The 20,139-nt window shown below is 36.1% G+C and overlaps 1 protein-coding gene across 2 annotated transcripts in view; it reads right to left on the bottom strand.

Annotated features, from left to right (window-relative positions):
- Qser1 (glutamine and serine rich 1) overlaps positions 1-20,139 on the bottom strand; it is a 79,811-nt gene that overhangs the window by 36,990 nt on the left and 22,682 nt on the right. Inside the window, exons 2-5 of one of the 2 annotated variants that reach the window (XM_013145970.3) lie at positions 12,378-12,395; positions 11,069-11,178; positions 10,528-10,689; positions 1,488-5,171 (exon numbers count right to left, since the gene is read on the bottom strand). In XM_013145970.3, coding sequence (XP_013001424.1) covers positions 1,488-5,171; positions 10,528-10,689; positions 11,069-11,178; positions 12,378-12,395 — 3,974 coding nt within the window. The remainder of the gene's footprint in view (positions 1-1,487; positions 5,172-10,527; positions 10,690-11,068; positions 11,179-12,377; positions 12,396-20,139) is intronic. The other variant, XM_003463847.5, reaches the window with a different exon arrangement.

The following is a 20,139-nucleotide window of genomic DNA, read 5'->3' as shown; positions in this document are numbered from 1 at the left end:
GTCGCCACAGTCTAAGCAAAACAATTAATTCTTGCAGAAGAGACAACAGAGATGGTGAAGAGAAAACTTAAAAGATCTGTCAGAAGGACTGGGTTGATGTGATGAGTTTATTTAACAAGATAACACTTGCCTGAAAAAAATACAAGAACTGGGGCTGGGGATTTAGCTCAGTGGCATAAGCTCCTGCCTTGCAAGCAGGCAGTCGTGAGTTCGATCCCTAGTACCGATAAAAACGAAAAAGACAAAAAAAAAAAAAAAATACAAGAACTGTAAAGCACTCAGAATTGGGGAAAGTATACATAAAACCTTACTAAGATGGCCACACCCTACTAATGTTTTTGAATCTAACACTGACTTTCCAGGATTCTATTTTGCTTGTGTAATGACTGAGAATTGTTTAGAACTGCATTTATTGCCACTTACACTATTATATAGTATACCAGTTGTTAGTATCACCTTAATAATTAAAGGCATCTCAGCCCAGAAAAAAGCTGACAAACACATTACAAAATAATGTTTAAATAAAAAAATTAGTTTCGTTCTTTAAAATAAATTAATAAAATAGTTTGGTTCTTAAAGCACCACCCTGTTATTACGAAAGAGCTCAGCAGAAATATAAACTTTAGAACCAGACAAACATAGATTTAGATTCCAGTCATGTTGCACTTACTAGCCTCATGGATCTATTACTCTGTCCTATCACTGGTTTATTGAAGGTAATAATAATGCATATCTCACAACACTGCTACTAGTTGCTAGCATGGAGGTGATAACTACATTATTAAAAAATAATTTTTCCTTGGCATGTTCCTTAAAATACTTTTTTACTTACCTGTTAATTGTTTAAAGATGGCAATGCTTCTCAAAACATTTCCAAATATTGAACCAGAATTAAGTGAAACACACCCCTAAAGATTTGGGTATATACTACAGTTCAGAGCCAGTACAAAACTGCAAAGTTAATTAGATTACAAAAGCTATACACAACTACTTGGTAGCACAATGTTAATTTTTAGGTAAAATTACTATGTCAAAAAAATATGGGCCAGGAATATAGCTCAGCAGTACAGCCCCTGCCTGGAAAGTGCAAGGGTGGGAGTTTGATTCCCGGTATTAAAAAGAGAAAAAGAAAAAGAAACTATGCTAGGTTTATATGATAGGTATTGCAATCATGCTTCATACCCAAAAGTTATTTCAAAATGACTCAGATTAGAGAAGTTCAGACTGTTCAACTTGTTTTAAAACATGGGGCAAAAAATAAAAAGCTAAACAACTCCCCTCCACACACAGAATTATATAACCTAAACCCTGAACTTTCCTACCAGCAAGGTAAATGTTAACGAAAAGGACCCAAGATGCTTGCTTATACATTTTGTCCCCCAAACTTGCAGACCTCCTGCAAGCTAAAAAAAGCTTAACAATTTAGGCTTATAGTTAAAAAAAATAACAAAGGAAAGTCATAATTGTTAATCTATTTAAAATTTTACCTGTTTTCTTCTTTTTATTAGAAGTAGCATCCAACACAAAGGAAGCAGAGATGGTTTTATAAATATCCTGACTGCACACTCCAGAATCATCTTCATCGGAAGAAAAGGAAGATAAATGTTCCAAATTTTTAAGTTTGTTATCGACTTTTTCTGATGGACTGTTACTCCCCATTTCTGTCACTAAAGGCGTGAGTGTTGTGGTTGAAATCTTTGGAAACTGTGGGGGGCAAAGTGTACGGGCAATCTGGGTCCCTGGTCTTCTGGTCTTGTTAGGCATTCGGACTGCAAGAGTGGAAAACTGCTGCTTGGGGCCAGATTTCAGAAAATCTAAGAAAGAAGCAATAAATCCTGTTTTGACTTCTGGCTGTTTTTCTTCTACTTCTTTGATCTTCTGTCTCATTTTTTCTTGATGCTGATCATCATCATGGCAGCTCTCAGAGGAAGGAGGAGTATATGGTAGATACGTATCTGTTCCCCTGGCATTTTGCCGTTTGCCTGGGGCAGGTCTTTTCGGCTGTTTCTGATTACTGATGTCTTCCTCTTTAATTTGCCCTTTCCCTTTAACCTTTTTCTTCAGAAGGTTAAGATGTATTAAATCTTGGTTTTCCTCTTCAAGCTTGACACTGATTGCATCCCCAGGTTGGGCCACAGCCAACAGTGCAAGTGCATTTCTAGTAGCGTCCATTGCTACACTGCTGTCATCACCCCCTAAAGTAAATTCACTTTCTGACGTAGCACTCTCTCCACTTATACTCCTACTACTGGAAACAAACTCTTGGTTTCTGTTATTATTTAATGTGTTATCAACAGGAACTTCACTGTCTTCCTCAGGCTCATGATTGGCAGCAGACTGTTTCTTGAATGGGCCACAACCTTGCTCCTGGACTTCATGGCTTGCTCCAACACCTGCTGACATTACTTTAGTTGGTATACTTTGAGCAGATGTATCAATGTGTTGTTGATCCAGGGTCATTTTTGACTGAAGGGTTGGTACTGGCGAAATGTTCACAGTCACCTGATTTCCATTTAGGGAACTATCATTTAGATTCTGTGGCTTTCCTACTGTAGCTGTTATGGAGTTAAAATCTGATGTCACATGGCTGACATTTAATGGCTGTGGAAAATGAGACTTAGAATCACCACCTTCAACAGTCTGCATGGTTTCATTTGGAGTTGACTTGGAAAAATCAGAAGGTGTAACTCCACAAGCTGCTGCTGTAGCAGCTAAGATGTCATCTACATTTGATAAAATATTTCTTTCATCACTCAGAAGCATTGCCTCTGGGAAACATATTGATCCAAGAGAAACAAACTGAGCCTTTGAATCTTGTTGATTTGTTTCACTGAAATTGCCCTTTGTTGTCAAATGTTGTAATGGTTTTGAAGATTCGGCAAGGTCTAGTTTCATAATTTCAGAATTCTGAGGATGGAGTTGCTGCTGAGGATGATCATCATTACTCTGAATAATATGACCGTCCATCTGCAGGAAAGGGTGTACTATTTGTTGAGGACTCTGGACACGCTGTACTTGTAAAGATGCCTTTACTTGTCCTAAATTTGCCTGCAGTATTGATTGCTGAAGAATCTGTAAATCACAGGTGGAATCTAAAAGGACCTGTGTATTAGTAAGAGATGCCTGATGTCCATGTCCTAATGCATGATTTGGAATCTGAATCTGAGGCGAAGCATTAATTACTTGATCATGCTGTTCCTGGACCTTGGTTTCATGTACCTTATGTATAAGAGGATGCTGCTGGTTTAAGTCTTTAGTACTCAAACTTACTTGTGGAGTTTGCATTAAATTAGCAGCCTTCTTAAGATCAAGAGTTGCTCCATTATTAGCCGGACCAATTTGCTGGCTAAGCTGTGTCACTGAACCAACCATGTTTTCTTCTTTCTTTGGCCCTTCCAGAGGAATACCAACAACTTGATCTTCAAGATGAGAATTGCTTTTAATTACACCCTGGGAATATCTGTCATCTGCTTTTGACACCTTGTAAGTTGATTCTGGAGCATTAATTTCCCCATCTGATAGCCTCTGAGTTGAAGGCTCAAGAGATGCTTGTGACTGCAGTGCCTGTAACTCTTGCATTGGAAAGTCACCTTCTTGCTTAGAAGATGTGTACACATTTGAGCCAAGTTTTCCTTCAGCATAAGACTTTGAATCAGGGGAAGGTACGTTATTCTGTAATGCATGACAATGTGTAGAGGATGCAAAAGATGACTGGACAGCAGGCAAAAACTTCTGGGGCTGGGGAGATGATGACCCCTGAGTCTGGGTATTTTGGGAAGAATGCATAGGAATGTAATTTTGGGTTGGGCTAGAATCTGACAAATTTTGGGGCTGAGAGGCAGAAGAGTAAGATAGAGAAGGGGCTGTTAATGTCAGGGACTGCCCTGAGGCATAGCTTTCTGAAGGACTAACAACTGACAAAACCTGTGATTGAGATGAAAAACTAACCTGTGTCTGGCTAGCTGGTGATAAACCCTGAGAATGACCAGATGAATAACTTTGAGACTCACTGACTGAAGAAAGATCTCTTGTTTGAGCAGGGTAATTCTCATTTGTAACTGAAGATAACACTTCTTGTTGATTGGATGAATAACTAACTGTCTGATTTTCAGAAGTTATAGGCTGAGATGACCCAGAAAAGGTTAATGTTTTATACAAGGATGGCAATTTCTCAACCTTGCTGGGCCTGTAAACTTGTGAATGAACAATAGATGGCACATTATGTGGCTGCACTAAACCATAATTTTGGGACTGACTAACTGATAAAAGGCTTGGTAGCTGTGCTGTAGAATAGATTTGTGCTTGACCCGATATTACAGAACTCTGATTATGTAAAGGTTTGCAATAGCTTAGTGTTTGCACAGGAGGGATTGTATTTTGAGGTTTTTGGGTCTTAGTTGATGTTAGTGCTTGTTTTGTAGAACAACTATTTATTTTTGTAGTAGGAGGATACCCTGATGATGGAATTGCAGATGCGTAAGACTGAGCAAGTTCTACTGAGACCTGCGGAGTCTTCTGCTGCAAACCTCCATTGTTCACCTGAGTAGAATCTCCAACTGGGCTACATGGTAAAGATGACTGCCTGGTTGTTTCCTGAAAATTAACCACACTTGTATTTGCTAGATAACTATGTAGGGAATGTTGTGAACCAGTCAGTTGTGCCTGAATAGACTGAGTACCTGAAGGCCGCTGATGGTGTTTAATAACACTACATTCTCGAAGAAGAGCTCTTTCAATGGAAGCAGTAGAACTAGAGAAGAGAGTTGAACTGTAGGCTTGAGGAGGTTGCTGGACTCCCCCCAGTGCTGAAGGCAACAAACTAAATTGAGGTTGTAAAAGATGGGGCGCTGACTCTTGAGCTGAGCGATATGTTGAAGACTGAGGTGGTACACTGTTACTTAACGCAGAACTGCCCAGGCGTTCAAATGCCAAAGCAGTTGGAATAGTTCCCTGGGAAGTCTTAATTTGTAGCAAAGGATCATGAGGATTTAAAATTCCACTTGATGTAGTGTTAAAAGTTGAGTCTTGAAGCACCAAAGGTGAGGTTGTAACAAAGTTTCTATTGCTAAAGGTGGTAGGATGCTGATAAGCAGAGAGGGCAGATGGTGGAAGAGTTCCAGTGGTTGGCAAAGGTCCAGTAACAAACTCAGTAGCTGCTGAGGAATGCATGCCTATGAAGAGAAGGTACAAAGATTTTAATGTAATGTAAGGGAAGGTGTAGCAGAAAATAACCTCTCCCCTCCCGCCACTGTACTTTAGTTTCTGTTAGTTCCCCATGTAATCTCCAGTTTACTTTAGTTCCTGTTACAACTCCTGTTATTTCTGCTTCTTAGAAATAGCTAGTCAGTGTTTAGCATAGCTGGCCACTACAATGCGTAGTGTAAGAACCAATCAATAATTACCAAATACTCTGCTTCTTGCTTGCAAATCCTATAAAAACCTCTCTCCCTGAGCCTTTGAGGTCCAACGTATTTTAGAGGTCTGTCCCCATTGACGTTAAATAAATCTATTTACAATCTTGGGTGATGTTTCAGTGTTTCTGTTTGCTGTAGCAAAGGTACATTTTAATGTGATTTATAAACATATAATAAATGTTTTCATAGTACTAACATATAACCCTCAACTTACCAATGTTTATGGGCTGAAAATCCTGAAAAATTAGTTTTGTATCTAAAAATTGAAAATTACATTTTAAAATATGTAGCTTGCTTTCTTTTTTTTTTTTTAATTTTTTTTTGGTCTTTTTCGTTTTTACCGGTACCAGGGATCGAACTCACGACTGCCTGCTTGCAAGGCAGGCACTTATGCCACTGAGCTAAATCCCCAGCCCCTGTAGCTTGCTTTCTTAAAGTAAAAAGTTACAAAGGTAGTATCAATTTTTATTTATAATTGTAATATAAGTGAGTTTGTATTTTGTTGAACAAAGCCGTATGAAAACAAAGAAACCAAGAAAAATAAATGCAATTTCTAGTGATTAATATACTCCAAGTTCTCAATGCAAAATACCAACAAATAATTGAAACTGAAACATCAACACTAAACTGCCTATATTTAATGACAAATAAAAGTAACATTTCCATTTACCAGAATATATTCATTTCAAAGATCTCTTGCAGGACCAGGGATTTAGCTCAGTGGTATAAGCGCCTGCCTGGTGAGAGCAACGTGAGTTTGATCCCCGGTACAAAATCAAAAACAAAAACAAAAACTCTTGCATTTCAGTATTGATTTCCTATGAACAACTTCCAAATAACAATAAATGCAAGTGTATTATGAAAGGATCATCACAAAATAACAAGATTACCATTTCAGGATAGCATTCTCTTTTAGGGGGAGGGGATAGGATCTCACTATATAGTCCAAACTGGCCTTGAACTCACTCCATAGGCCAGGCTTGCCTCAAACTTGCAGCAATTCCTTGCCTCAGACTTCTGAGTCCTGGGATTACAGAGGTGCACACCCCCCCCACCCCCCCACCCCCGCTTAGATACCATTCTAGCTACATACAGAAAGAATAAAAATGTATACACTGTTGTGACCCAAAAGTTCTACTTCTAGGAACACTGTACAAGGTATTCATTACAGCTATTTCTAAGTACAAATAACTAAAATGTCCAAAGACAAGACAGAATCAAATCATTAGGCCATATCCTAAAAAACAATAGTGATTAGGTATATATACAATGGGTGGTCAAAACACACAGTGAATGATTACATTTTAAAAATGTGTTACAATAAAATGACACATTGCCATTAATTTCCTTCAAAATGCTCCCCCTCATTTCGAACAGCCTTAACACATCTTTCTCAACATTTGTCCTTAAGAGAGATGATCAAAACTACTGTGGCTGCTGCCAAGTACTATGCAGCATATACAGGGCAGGTTACTAAAAGCTTTATGTTATATCTTTATGCACTCTATTCACTGGACATAACTCTGTAAAACTTTTGCCACATCTTCAAAATAAAAATGTCTTTTCTTTTTGGTACTAGGGATTGAACTCATGATCTAGCGCTTGCCAGGCAGGCATTCATGCCACTGAGCTAAATCCCCGGCCCATAAAAATGTTTATTAAAGGTAAATATTCTGAACTGATTCAGAATGTCAAGGCACCGACAACAATACAATTAAGACCCTCACAAAAGCACTTCCAGAACTGGTACACAAAGTTGCAAGAAGAGGATAGATACATGTACTCAAAGCAAGGGAAAGTATTTTGAGGGGGATTAATGGCAATGTATCTTTTACTGTGATAAATTTTTAAAATTTAAACATTCACTGTGTTTTTGTATTTTAATATAAAGATAACCAAAAAATAAATAAATATCAAACTGATAACTAATTTCTCTTTAAAAGTGTGAAACTGGCATTAGGCACTATCATTTCCCCCTTTACACACATTTTTGTTGTTGTTTAAAATGTTTTATAGTAAATGTCCATTAAGAATTTTATTTCCAGGGCTGGGGATTTAGCTCAGTGGCATAGGCACCTGCCTTGCAAGCAGGCAGTCATGAGTTTGATCCCTGGTACCGATAAAAAGGAAAAAGACAAAAAAAAAAAAAAAAAAAAAAAAAAAAATCAAAACAGTACTGCTAGTACAAAAATAAAGATTCTAGTGGCACTTAACACTCAAAGTTAAAAAATACTACATTTACAGGTGCCAGAAGAGATTTCTGAGATTTATCTACTTAAAGTCCCTTACTCTAGCAATAAGAAAACTATGGTCTGCAGTGGTAATGTGACTTGTTAAAGATTATAGGGCTACTTGGTGGTTTTCATGAATTTCTTATCAACTTTCGCTACTCCTCTTTACCAGGTATACCCTTTTGTGTGTTTTGCGGGGAAAAGGTTTAAAATATTCAAGGTAGACAGAAGTAAAGAAATGAAATTTGAAGTTACAAATACATAACTGATTTGGTTATAAAGGTTATTCTATCGTTAAGAATATGTTTTCTGTTAAATATATTGCACTAGCTAATGAACCCACTGTTGTTACAGTAATAACTGATGCTACAGTTACACCTAGAATAAAGAAAAGGAACTAGTTACTAAGGTGGGAGAAGGCCTTAAAATAGTGGGTATGAGTTTCTATTACTTGAAAATCTTCTATCCTGTAGCGCAATAAAGGATTTTTCTCATTTGACTTCTGCATGACAGATTAGTGAAGAGTGACAGAAGCTAGCAAATTTACCACAGTATATCAACAGAAGACACTGTGAAAGGCACTCAATACTCATGTTCACCCTCAGACATTCCAGCTAAAGATGTTCTTGATCCTAAACAGGTATGGTGGTGCATACCTTTAATCCCAGCACTTGGGAGGCTGACACAGTGAGACCCTGCCTCAAACAAAAAGCAGAACAAAAAACCCCCAAAACACAAAAAAGAAAGACTCTCCTTATCCTGACACATTAAAACCAATACCTTCTTCCCACTAATAGTATACTTGTGTATGTATGTTCTTATATTGTTTCCCAAAGAGGGTATACTAGTTAGGTCCAGTTAAATGTGCATAAAAACTTACCACTTTTTTTCAATGTGGTCTTATGACAATACAATTTGTGGTACTATGGAAAAATGAAGATCACTGAAATTTCTACCTGACTAGCCCAAGAGTCCAAGGCCCTTCTAATGCAGTTCAATTATAGGCCCAGATACAAATTATAAAAGCAAATATTAAAAAAAAAAATTTTTTTTTTGAGACAGGGTCTATGTAGTCCAGGCCTCACTCACAGTGATCCTCCTGCCCCAGCCTCCCAAGTGCAGGGATTACAGATGTACATCATCATACCTGGTCAATATCCACCCCCCCCCCCCGTACTGGAGATCAAATTCACAGCCAGGCAGGTGCTTATGCCACTGAGCTAAATCGTCAGCCAACATGGTCAATTTTTTAAAAATTTGAAATCTAAAAAAATTACAAACAAGCATACAGAGTTCTGTAACCAAATTACAGAAAGTGTTGCTTCAGACCTGAGTTAAAAGCCTTCCTACCTTCTTTAAAAGTCAAAAATATTAACGAACTGTTCATCTATTCCTTTTTTCCTTTGTTTCTTTCCTCCCTCCTTCTCCCTCTCTCTTTTTTCTTTCCAAGAGTAGAAAAATTTATTGGGGAAAAGGAATAGAAAATAGCAATACCTTCTGAGAGACAAGAGGGATCCTTTGTTTTTATTTTAAGATAAATTCTTAATATTAAGCTTCAGCACTAATGTACTGATAAGCAGAAAGTTAAACAGTAAGTACATGAAATGTATTTCTGGAAGCAAAAAGTGAAGCCAGTCTTTTTTAAAAAACGTTTTACACCAATAATTATCCCGTTAGAAGTAAAAATAAGTCTTGCTACACATGCTGAGAAGCTCTATTAATGGAATTCACATCAGAATGATAAAATATTATTTCTTATAAAACTTTAACAATCTTCTCAAATATGGTATGATACAGTTTCCTTAAAATCAGTGCCCCAATCCTCTAATTTTATACAAGGTAAAAGTTGGGCATACAAATAATTTTCCCCCCAGATATGGGGGACTGAACCCCGGAGTCTTGTACCATTGAGCTAATCCCTTGTCTCTCTCTCTCTTTTTTTTTTTTTTTTGGTACCGAGAATTGAATTTGTGACCACGCACTTGCAAAGCAAGCACTTATGCTGCTAAACTTATTCCCCAGTCCCTCGTTATCCTTTTTAAGACAGCGTCTTGCTAAATTTTCTAAGGTGGCCTTGAAATTGCAATCCTCTTGCTTCAGGCTTCCAAATACCTGGTATTACAGGTAAGTACTATTATAAGTGGGTTAAAATAATTTGAAGAGAAATCATTGAAAAGTGAAATTTAAAAAAATAAAATATAAAAATGTACATATTGATATTATTATAAATGGGTAAAATATAATATCAACTTATCACGGTTTTTATTAGTGATTTAATCTGTTTAATTAAGAATAACTCTACAAAGAAAGAATAACTCTATATACCAATAATAATTAAATGACTCCCAAGATTAATTTTACTATACCAGCTACTCAGCTTGAAGTCATTAAACAAAATTTAATCTTTGCTTCTTTCAAACAGACAAGCACTTAAACTGGCAAAGTCAAAAACAACTTTATATCAAGGTTTATCTTAAATAATTATCAACCTTTCAATATGAACCTGTTAGTTTTCATAAGACTGTTAAAACAGAATTTCAACAGTTATCTGTATCCGCCCTAAAACTCTAAGAGCCAGGAGAATGGTGGTACATGCCTATAATTTCAGCACTCGGGCAGCTGAGGCAGAAGGATCACAAGTTTGGGGCACGCATGGACTATACAGTAAACTCAAGGCCAGCATGAACTACAAACCAAAAACCAAAAAATAAAAAATCAAACAAATGAAAAAAGTGTATAACAGATGCTAACTTTTAAAGTTTACTGGAAAAATCAATCATTACTATCACTCTCAGCCACACCATAATGACTAGGACATTAAAGGTACATTTCTGTTACATATTTTTAAAGAACTTAAAATTTCCAAAAACAAAGAATCTTACCTGTCTGCCAGGATGGAGCCCTGAATTGTGGTAGAAGAGTAGTTCCTGAAGAAGCAGCCTGAGCAGTTCGGGACTCAATAGTGGAGAGAAAACTCATCACGGAAGATTCTTTACTGTTAGTGCTGGCACTGTTCACACTTGTCTCAAATAATCCTGAAAGCCCTACAGTGGAATATAAACCCCAAAGTAAAATATTTATTTACAAAAATTCTATTCCTATCTTAGTCCAAAAAACAATTTCTGAAAACTGAGTCCAAAAAATTCTATTACACTAGTTTTACTTTAAAATAGCAAACAAACATTAGTTTAACCAAGCATCATAATTTAAAATCTCCAAAGATGCATAAGATTTCTCAATTATACCCAAATACTCTGTATCAGTAAAAAACAGAAGTTCTTCATCTCATTTCTACTTTAACATTTCCCATGGCATACTCACACCCTGCATATTAAATCTGTAACCTAAAACATAAACACCGTTTTTTCTTCTTCTTCATTCACTGTACCCTGGCTGGGAGGACACTTTACAAGAGAACTATACCAGCTGGCTGAGGTGTGGCAGCATATGCAGGAAGCTGATGAGAGGCTGCAAACGTCTGTCTCTGGAGATCTGGTTCAGATTGGGAGGGATGTCCTTCTTCATAGCTTAAACTAGAGGATAGTAAAAAATCAGTAACCCAAAACACACAGTCTGCACTATACCATCAAACATTTTTCAAGGACAACTATCAAAAGCAGGTCTAGCCTCAGCCAACGACCATGTGGAACTGGCAAAAACAAAACAGATTATAGCAGTAAAAGGCTTTGACCAAGTTTTTGATCTATGGATAAATTTCACAAGTTCACAAGTCCACTGTCCCAATGGTGAAAATGTACTGACAATATACAAAAAGGAACAATGACTCATCTTATAGTATATACCTTTATTTAACTTTCCCTCAGGCTTTTTACTAGAACTAACAGGATACAGTGCAGAGAGTAATATCCTAGGAAACAGGAGAGCTGAGTTCACTGTCTAAGCTCTACTGCTGGCTTAGAGTGATTTATGTAAGTGACTCATTACTGTTGAGCTAATTTATTAAACTATATGAAAATGGGACCAAAGAAAATAAATTCAAAAGCCTCTTTAGTTTGACATTCTATGGAATATCAATAAGTCAAATAAATATATACTGCTTCTCAATAACTCAAACATTCTGAAAATAATTCACAAAATAACTTTTCTTTTTAATTTTTATTTTGAATTATTTTAAGCCCATAAGAAATCAACTAGTACAATAAACACCCATACAGGGTACCTACCAGTTAAGACTGAACAATGATTAACATTTTAGTATATTTATCTTTCTTTAAATTGCTTAAAATAACTAGCAGACATCATGGCCCTGCAGCCCTAAAAACTTCAGCTGTATCTTCTAGGAATAAGGTCCTTCTCTTTTCTTTTGTTTAATTTCATGGGGAAAAAAAGAACAATATTTCATAACAGAATGGAGAGTAACAGTAGTTAATACATTGTGCATTGTAATATTTAAAGTAGTCACTCAAAGTACAAGTTATGCGAATAAAAAATTCTCCAGTCAATATTAGCACAAACCTTCCTTTTTCAATGAACTAAGAGACATGAATTATAACTTTTTCTCCCCCCATAAGGCCCTTCTCTTATATGACCAATCATTAAACATAAAGAAATTTAACATTAATTCAATAATCATTCAAAATATAATGCATATCCAAATTTTCCCAACTGTTGTCAAATATCTGGGATTTTTGAGCTCTTTCTAACAAAGATCTAATAAATACAGATTTTGAGTTTGGGGCTATACAACTCAGTGGTAGAGAGCTTGCCTTACCTCAGTTCAATTGCAGTCCTACAACAGCAGCCAGTGAAGGGAGAGAGTAAGAATTTTATTAGATTTTGTCTTTAACGTAGGGTCAGTGCTCCCACCTTGCCCATATTCTCAGATCCATTTTATCTTGATTTCATGACTTTAACTTATTTTTTGAGACATTCAGGTCAACTACATCACAGGATGTCCCAAATTCTGGATTCTTCTTATATGAGGTGGCAAATAATGTTAGTTTGTAGAACACTGAGGTAGCTGATACTTTGAGGTATTTCAGGTACTGCTTGTCGTATCATTCCATGTAGTTACTGTTTTTTACTACTTTGAAATGAGGTAGGCAACTGTAGAGAATTTACAGTGCAAATACTGTATCTTATTCTCAATAGCCAACAGTTTTAGTTTTACCCATCTATGATCCTTAATTCAATGATTACACTGATAACTGTAGTTAGCATTCTTCTGTAAAATCAAACAGCTTATTTTTTCCCTTCTCGTGTGTATAAAAACATATTTACATATTTTAGTATATTTGAAAAATACACATCTCTTTCACCCTGTCCAAATATCAATTTAAAAAAATCAAAGATCTACATAGAAGACCTGAAACTTTGAAAACTGCTAAATGAAAATACAGAGGAAACACTTGAAGCCATAGGCACAGGCAAAGACTTCCTGACTAGACTCCAACAGCACAGGAAATAATATAGTAAGAACCAAAACCGAGACTATGTCAAATTGAAGTTTCTGTACAGCAAGGGAAATAAAGGAAAGGGAAAGCCTCCATACAGAGTAAGAGAATCTTTTCTTTGTCAGCTGTTCTTCTGACAGGATTAATATCTGTAATAGATGAGGCTCAAAGAATTGAATACCAAAAAACAAACAGAGAAAAAAACCCCAAAGAGCCCAATCAATAAATAGGCAAATGAACTGAACAAATACTTCTTAAAAGAAATATAAGTGGTCAATAAGTATATGAAAAAATCTTCAACCTCTTTAACATACTAGGGGAATGTAAATCAAAACTACATGGCATGGTAGTACATATCTATAATTCCAGCTGTATCACTTAGTACACATTTGAAGTAATTAAAGTCAGGACAGTATAGAGATAGCTACATGGCCATGTTTATTGCAGCATAATTCACTATAGTCAAGATATGGAATCAGCCCAAGTGCCCATCACCAAATGAAATAAAGAAAATGTGGCATATATAAACAATGGAGTATCATTCATTCAGCCATAAGGGACAAAAATTTGTCACTTACAGGAAAATATAATCTAAAGTGCATGTTAGGCAAAATAAACCAGACTTAGAAAAACAAATATTGCATGTTCTCAATATATGGAATCTTAAAAGACAATGAGAACATAGATGGGAGATTATTACTATACAAAAGGAAGGGACTAAGACTATTACTATATAAAAAGAAGGGACTAAGAGTGAGAAAGAATAATAGGGGCAATACAGGGTGGGTAACGGGTAATAGATATGACCAAAATATACACATTGCCCTTCCTGTGAACTGGCAGAAGCCAGGATGGGTGCAGGAAGAGTATGAAAGAAGCCAGTTCACACTTCCTGTGAGCCAGGAGAATCAAACCCCCCCCCCCAAACCATAAGCAACAGGCTGATCTGGAGAACAGACTTGAATTGATAGCAACTGAGAAACAAAAGCAACAAAATGCTTGTATTGTCTGATTGACTTTGCAGGCCTAAGACTGGTGGTCTGAGCATCCCTTAGGAGGAGAACAGTATGTAATATAGCAATATTTGCTATATTAGGAATTATGTTTTATATGGCAATATTATTAATTAGATATAGGAGATAGATTTTGTTTCTGTTTGAAAGATTCCATTTTAGGATATACTTCTTTTTTTTTTTTTTAAACTCAGAATCAACTTTGACTGAGGAGATATGGGGGAGTACCTAATGTCATTTTTTAAATCCAATATTGTTGTGTTTTGTTTTGTTCTGGTTTATTATTTTGTTTTATTCAATGTTCTGTTTTGGTTTTATTGTTTTGTTTTATTTGATGTTACTACTGGACAACTATCTTGAAAATAACCAGATATATTATGGTAACCAATGTTGACTTTCTATTATCCTGTCTTGAAGTTCTGTACCACTTTCACTGTTTTGTTTTGATGGTTTTATTGCTTTATTTTGTTAGGATTTATGCTCTTTAAAATTAAAAAACATGGGGCTGGGGATTTAGCTCAGCAGCGTAAGCGCCTGCCTTGCAAGCAGGCAGTCGTGAGTTCAATCCCCGGTACCAATTAAAAAAAAAAAAAAACCACTAAAATTAAAAAACAAAACAAAAAAAAGAGAAACTCTCCCAAAATGTGAGATTAGGGGAAAGGGCAGGACAAGAGTTGATACAAGAGGACTAAAAATGATTAAGGTATCTTATATGCAGGTACAAACCTGCCAAAGTGAAACTCATTAATCTATATAAACAATATGTATTAAGAATAAGAGGTGAAGGCAGGTGTGGTGACACATGCCTATAATCCCAGGAAATCAGTCTCTCTCTGCACACACACACACTACACACACACACACACACACACACACACACACACACGCACACAGACTCATGCTCTCACTCTCAACTCATCACCAGAGACTCCTGATGTTCAACTGATCTCCTCAGTCCTACGGGTTTTTTGTTTTTGATGCATCTTTCTTAGTACTTACAACCTTACATCCTGGTACAAAATGTTTCAGACTCACCTTGATTACTTTCCCTGTCTCAGATCTGCACAGAGTCCTTTAACTGGGCAATAACTTCTATATTTTGCACATGTTCAATGTGTGGGGTGTCACTGCACCTAGGACTTTTCAGTGGACAAAGCCAAAGACATCTTTTTAAAAAACAAGAATTTACACTGACAACTCCTGTTCAAATCAAATACAGATTTCTTCATCGTCACCAATTTTACACAGGTATATGCAATTAGCTATGTTCAAACTCCTGGTTCTCAATTTCAACAAAGTATTTATTCAGTACCTTAATCCAAAAATGGTATAATACCACACTGCCAAAAATAAACCTACTAAGTGAAGTTCAATATTCACTCAACAGCGCTTTTTGATCATATTTCAGTAAGGCTAGTTAAAATATGGATTCAAAGTTAAGGAATTATTTTTTGTATGGCAATATTATTAATTTTGTTTCTGTTTGAAAGATTTTGTTTCTGTTTGAAAGATTCCATTTTAGGATACATACTTCTTCTTTTTTTTTTTTTTTTAACTCAAAATCAACTTTGACTGAGGAAGTAGCTGAGCATGCTTGCTTAGGATGTAAAAGGCCCTAGGTTTGATCCATACATGACAGACAGACAGACAGACAGATGCACAAACAAAGTCGACTTTAATAAAGTAAAATACATACATGAGAGCACAACCATTTTAAGTACTGCATACAGTTCAATATGTTTTGATAAATTTATATACCAGTCTAACAATGGTGCCACCCCAATCAATATAAAGACACTGACATCACAAGCTTTCATGCCCTCCTTTGGATTCACTTTTTTATCACATCCCAGCCCTAGTCAACCACCAATAACCCCAACTGTCACTACAAATTTAGTATAACCTGTTCTAGTATTTCATATAAGTAGAATCATATGCTATATACTTTTTCTGCTAGACTATTTCATTTAGCATGTGAAGATATTCAGGTTGTTACACTCACAACTAGTTAATTCCTTTTCATTAAACTGTATGAATATAGTACAATATGTTATCTATTCACATACTAATGACATTCAACCTGTTTCTGGTCAGGAGCTGCTAAGAATAAAGCTACTCTGAACATCTGCATATAAGTCTTTGGTAGATAAAAATTGTGTTTTGCTCTGTTTTGACAGTATTAGGAAGCGAATCTAGGTTCTCACATGTTAAGCAAGCGTTCTACACTGAGCTATATTCCCATTACAAAGCTTTAATTTATAAAGTATGCACAGTAAGAGATTAACAATAATCAGTAATAAAACAATTACTGTACTTTGAGACTATTAGTAAATAAGGGTTACTTGAACACTACTATGAAAACACAACAGGTAAGCTGGTGGCTACTAAAGGACTAATGAACAGGTAGCACATGCACTGGCCAAAGAGATGATTCATATCCTGGTCAGGATGGGGAAGAAAAGCTGGAGATTTTATCACACAGCTCAGAAAGGTGTGCAATTTAAAACTAAGGAAGTTTACCCTCTGGAATTTTCCACTTAATATTTTCAGACCAAAGATAACTGGATAAATGAAACAATGGAAAGTAAACCTATTTATCTATGGATAAAGGAAGTCTTCTATAATATTGTCAGCTTATAACTTTTTTTCTTTTATTAAAAACTTTAGGGCTACAGTGTACACAAGGCCCTATGTTTGATCCCCAGCGCCAAAATCAAAACAAAAAAATCAGAGTTTTTCAGATTTTGAATTATTTGTATGGCCTTTACTAATGGCTCATCTCTGATCTAAAACTCCAAAATATGGAACGCTCCAAAATCTGAAAATTTTTTAGTTATTTCAGTACCTAGAATTTTCAGATTCTGGATGAGAAGTATTCAATCTATATTAACTTTTCTACTTAGATCTATGATCCATTAGGAGTTAATTTTTTTTTTTTTTTATATCGGTACTGGGGATCACACTCACGACCGCCTGCTTGCAAGGCAGGTCCTTACGCCACTGAGCTAAATCCCCAGCCCCAGGAGTTAATTTTGGTATATAGCATACAGTAAGATTTGGAAGAATTATTATTAGTAGTAGTGTTGGGGATTAAACCTAGGGCCTCACACATGCTAGGCAAGCACTCTATCACTGAACTATACCAACTCTACACTTCACATTTTGTAGATTTCATTCTTTACTTACTGAATTGCCTTTGCATTTCTTACAAAAGTCTACTAATTAAGTTCAGTGGCACTAGGAGGCTGTAGCAGGAAGAATATGATCTGGAGCCTAGCTTGGGCAATCTGAGTGACTTAGCAGTTGAGAGTCTGTTTCAAATAAAAAAATTAAAGAAGAGCTGGGATGTAGTACAGTGTGAAAGCCCTGGGTTCAACCTCCAGGACAGCAAATAAATTAATTTTAAATAAACAAATAAATATTTAAATAAATAAATTTTAAAAATCAATTAATCATATAATTTAGGTCCACTTCTTCTTCTTCTTTTTTTGTCTTTTTCGTTTTTATCGGTACCAGGGATCAAACTCACGACTGCCTGCTTGCAAGGCAGGCGCTTATGCCGCTGAGCTAAATCCCCAGCCCTAGGTCCACTTCTTGATAAGTTCTGCTATTAACATGTCTGTTCATGTAACACAGTTTTATTAACTATAGTTTTATAAAGCCTGGAATTCAGCAATACAAATCCTTCAGTTTTGTTCTTTTTCAAAACTGTTTTGGGCTAGAGAATATAACTCAGTGATGGGGTACTTGCCTTACATTTGCAAAGTTCTTAGTTGGACCTCTGCAAAACAAGCAAGCAAACTCAGTCTGAGAATCACAGGTATCCTCATATAAATTTTAAGTCAGTTGTCAGAGTCTACAAAAAATATTACATAGGATCTATACTTCAGTTTAGTGGAAAGAACCATTTTAAATAGCATTGAGTCTTTAAATATCTATTTAAAGGTATTTAATTTCCTAAGCAATGTTTGTAGGTTTAATGTACAGTTGGGGGAGACGAGATTTCCTGGAAATTGAACTCGGGGCCTTTACACTAAACTCTATTTCTAGCCTGTTTTTTAATTTTTAAGATGAAGTTATGTTAAATCACAAAGTTGCCTGAGCTGGGCTCCAACTTGTGATCCTTCTATCTCAGCCTCCCAGAGTGCTGGGATTACTGGCACGCAGCATCACACCTGGGTCTCTGTACTTTCTTGGTGGAATTATTTGCAAAAAAAAGATTTGATTTTGATAAAATCCACTTTATCTTTTTATTTTCATCATGCTATTTGATAGCACGTCTAAGAAATTATTAGTGAGCCCAAGGGCATAAAGATGTATGTCTATCTTTTCTCTATGTTATGGGTTTACTTTTACATTTATGCTTATGATCCACTTTGAGTTAATTTTTGTATAGGATATAACGTAGGAGTCCAATTTCATGTTTTTGATACTCATTTTGACTACATTTTGAAATTCTTCATTACAAAAAAAAAAATCAAATGTTCTACTATTTTTTCTCCTTTTAAAATTATCACAGCAGTTATTCTCATTAAAGCAATTTTATGAGGGGGGTGTTACTGAATTGAACTCAGGATCTTGCACTTGCCAGACAAGCACTTATGCCACTGAGCTATATCCCCAGCCATATTAAAGCAATTTAACACACATGTATTCTCTTACTCTCTCAGCTGACATCTTAAAAGTAATGATGCTCTAATAACCAAAAGCATACCTAGTACTTGGATCTTGGTCTCCAATGTCATTTATTCTCCAAGAAAGAGGAACCAAAGCTCTTTAGAGAAATGGCTTAGTCTAGTACTGGGGTAGGAAATATGCAAGATCAGTCTACATTTTCATATAGTGCCAGAAAATAGAGAACTGCTCAAAAGAAGGCCGCGGGGGGGGGGGGGCGGGGGGAAGATGCTGCAAGCTGCCTACAATTACAAGGATACATCAAAGAGTCTCAGAGGCAAACTAAAAAGGCTCAGTGGCATAAACGCTTGCATGGCAAGCACGTGATCATGAGTTTGATCCCCGGAACGAAAAAAAAAAAAAAAGCTCAATGACCAAAGTTAGAATATTTTCAACAACAAAATACACTGGATTGTTACCCAACATATAAATTATATACTCATGAGTTGATAATGATACAGTAAATGATTAAATAAATAAATAGCAGGAACATCACAAATCTACCTTGATGAATTTCAAATAATTTTTGTGCACATTCTCCCTTTGACTACAACTAGGGACCTTCTTCCAAAGAGTATATTGAAGGGAGGAGGGATAACTTTACAGGCTACACACCTGACAAATATTACTCTGGTCAGGGACAACAGTCACTATCAAAACAGGCAAATGATGTTAATAGTATTTTGTTTTTGTTTTCTCATGGTACAAGAGATCGAACCCAGGATCCTCATGTATGCTAGGCAAATGCTCTACCACTGAACCATATATCTAGCTGTTTGATTTTTAGACAGTGTCTAAATTATTTTACTTTATGAGTGTCTCACTAAATTGCTTAGGGTAGTATCAAACACATGATCCTCCTGCCTCAGACTTCCAAGTAGTTGAGGTGACAGTGCCACCATGTATGGTTAGTATTACATCCACAAAAACTAAACTCATCTAACCTTAGTACAACATTACTCATGAAACGTGGTACTATCAAACAAAAAGGTGGTTTACAGATAATCTCGCTGTCAAGCATGTAGTCAATCTCCTATGGTTGGTCCATTCCCATATACCATATAATAATTTCTAAAACTCTGTACATAGAGGGCTAGTAATATAATTCTGTAGAAAAGCACTTGGATAGCATGTGTGAAGCCTGAGTTTAATCCCAAGCATTGCAAATCATCAAATTCATACAGTATGTATCATCTTTTTAGTCTCAAAATAAATTTCAGAAGGTCTAACCTTGTAATCGTATGACAGTCAATGTTGAAATTTCTGTCCCCGTCCCCCCCTCCACTTTCTCTGTGGGCTTCATTTTTTGCTTCAAATCTTTCCTGGGTCCAGGGGCCACACTTCCCTCCTCCTCACATTGCTATATTCCAGAGTCTGGACACTAAATCTTGGA

Source organism: Cavia porcellus, unplaced genomic scaffold (assembly GCF_034190915.1).
Source record: "Cavia porcellus strain 051 isolate PalLab524CR breed Dunkin Hartley unplaced genomic scaffold, mCavPor4.1 scaffold_17, whole genome shotgun sequence".
NCBI lineage: Eukaryota > Metazoa > Chordata > Mammalia > Rodentia > Caviidae > Cavia > Cavia porcellus.
Note: the sequence above shows the minus strand (reverse complement) of the source record. Positions and strands in the feature narration are given on the sequence as shown.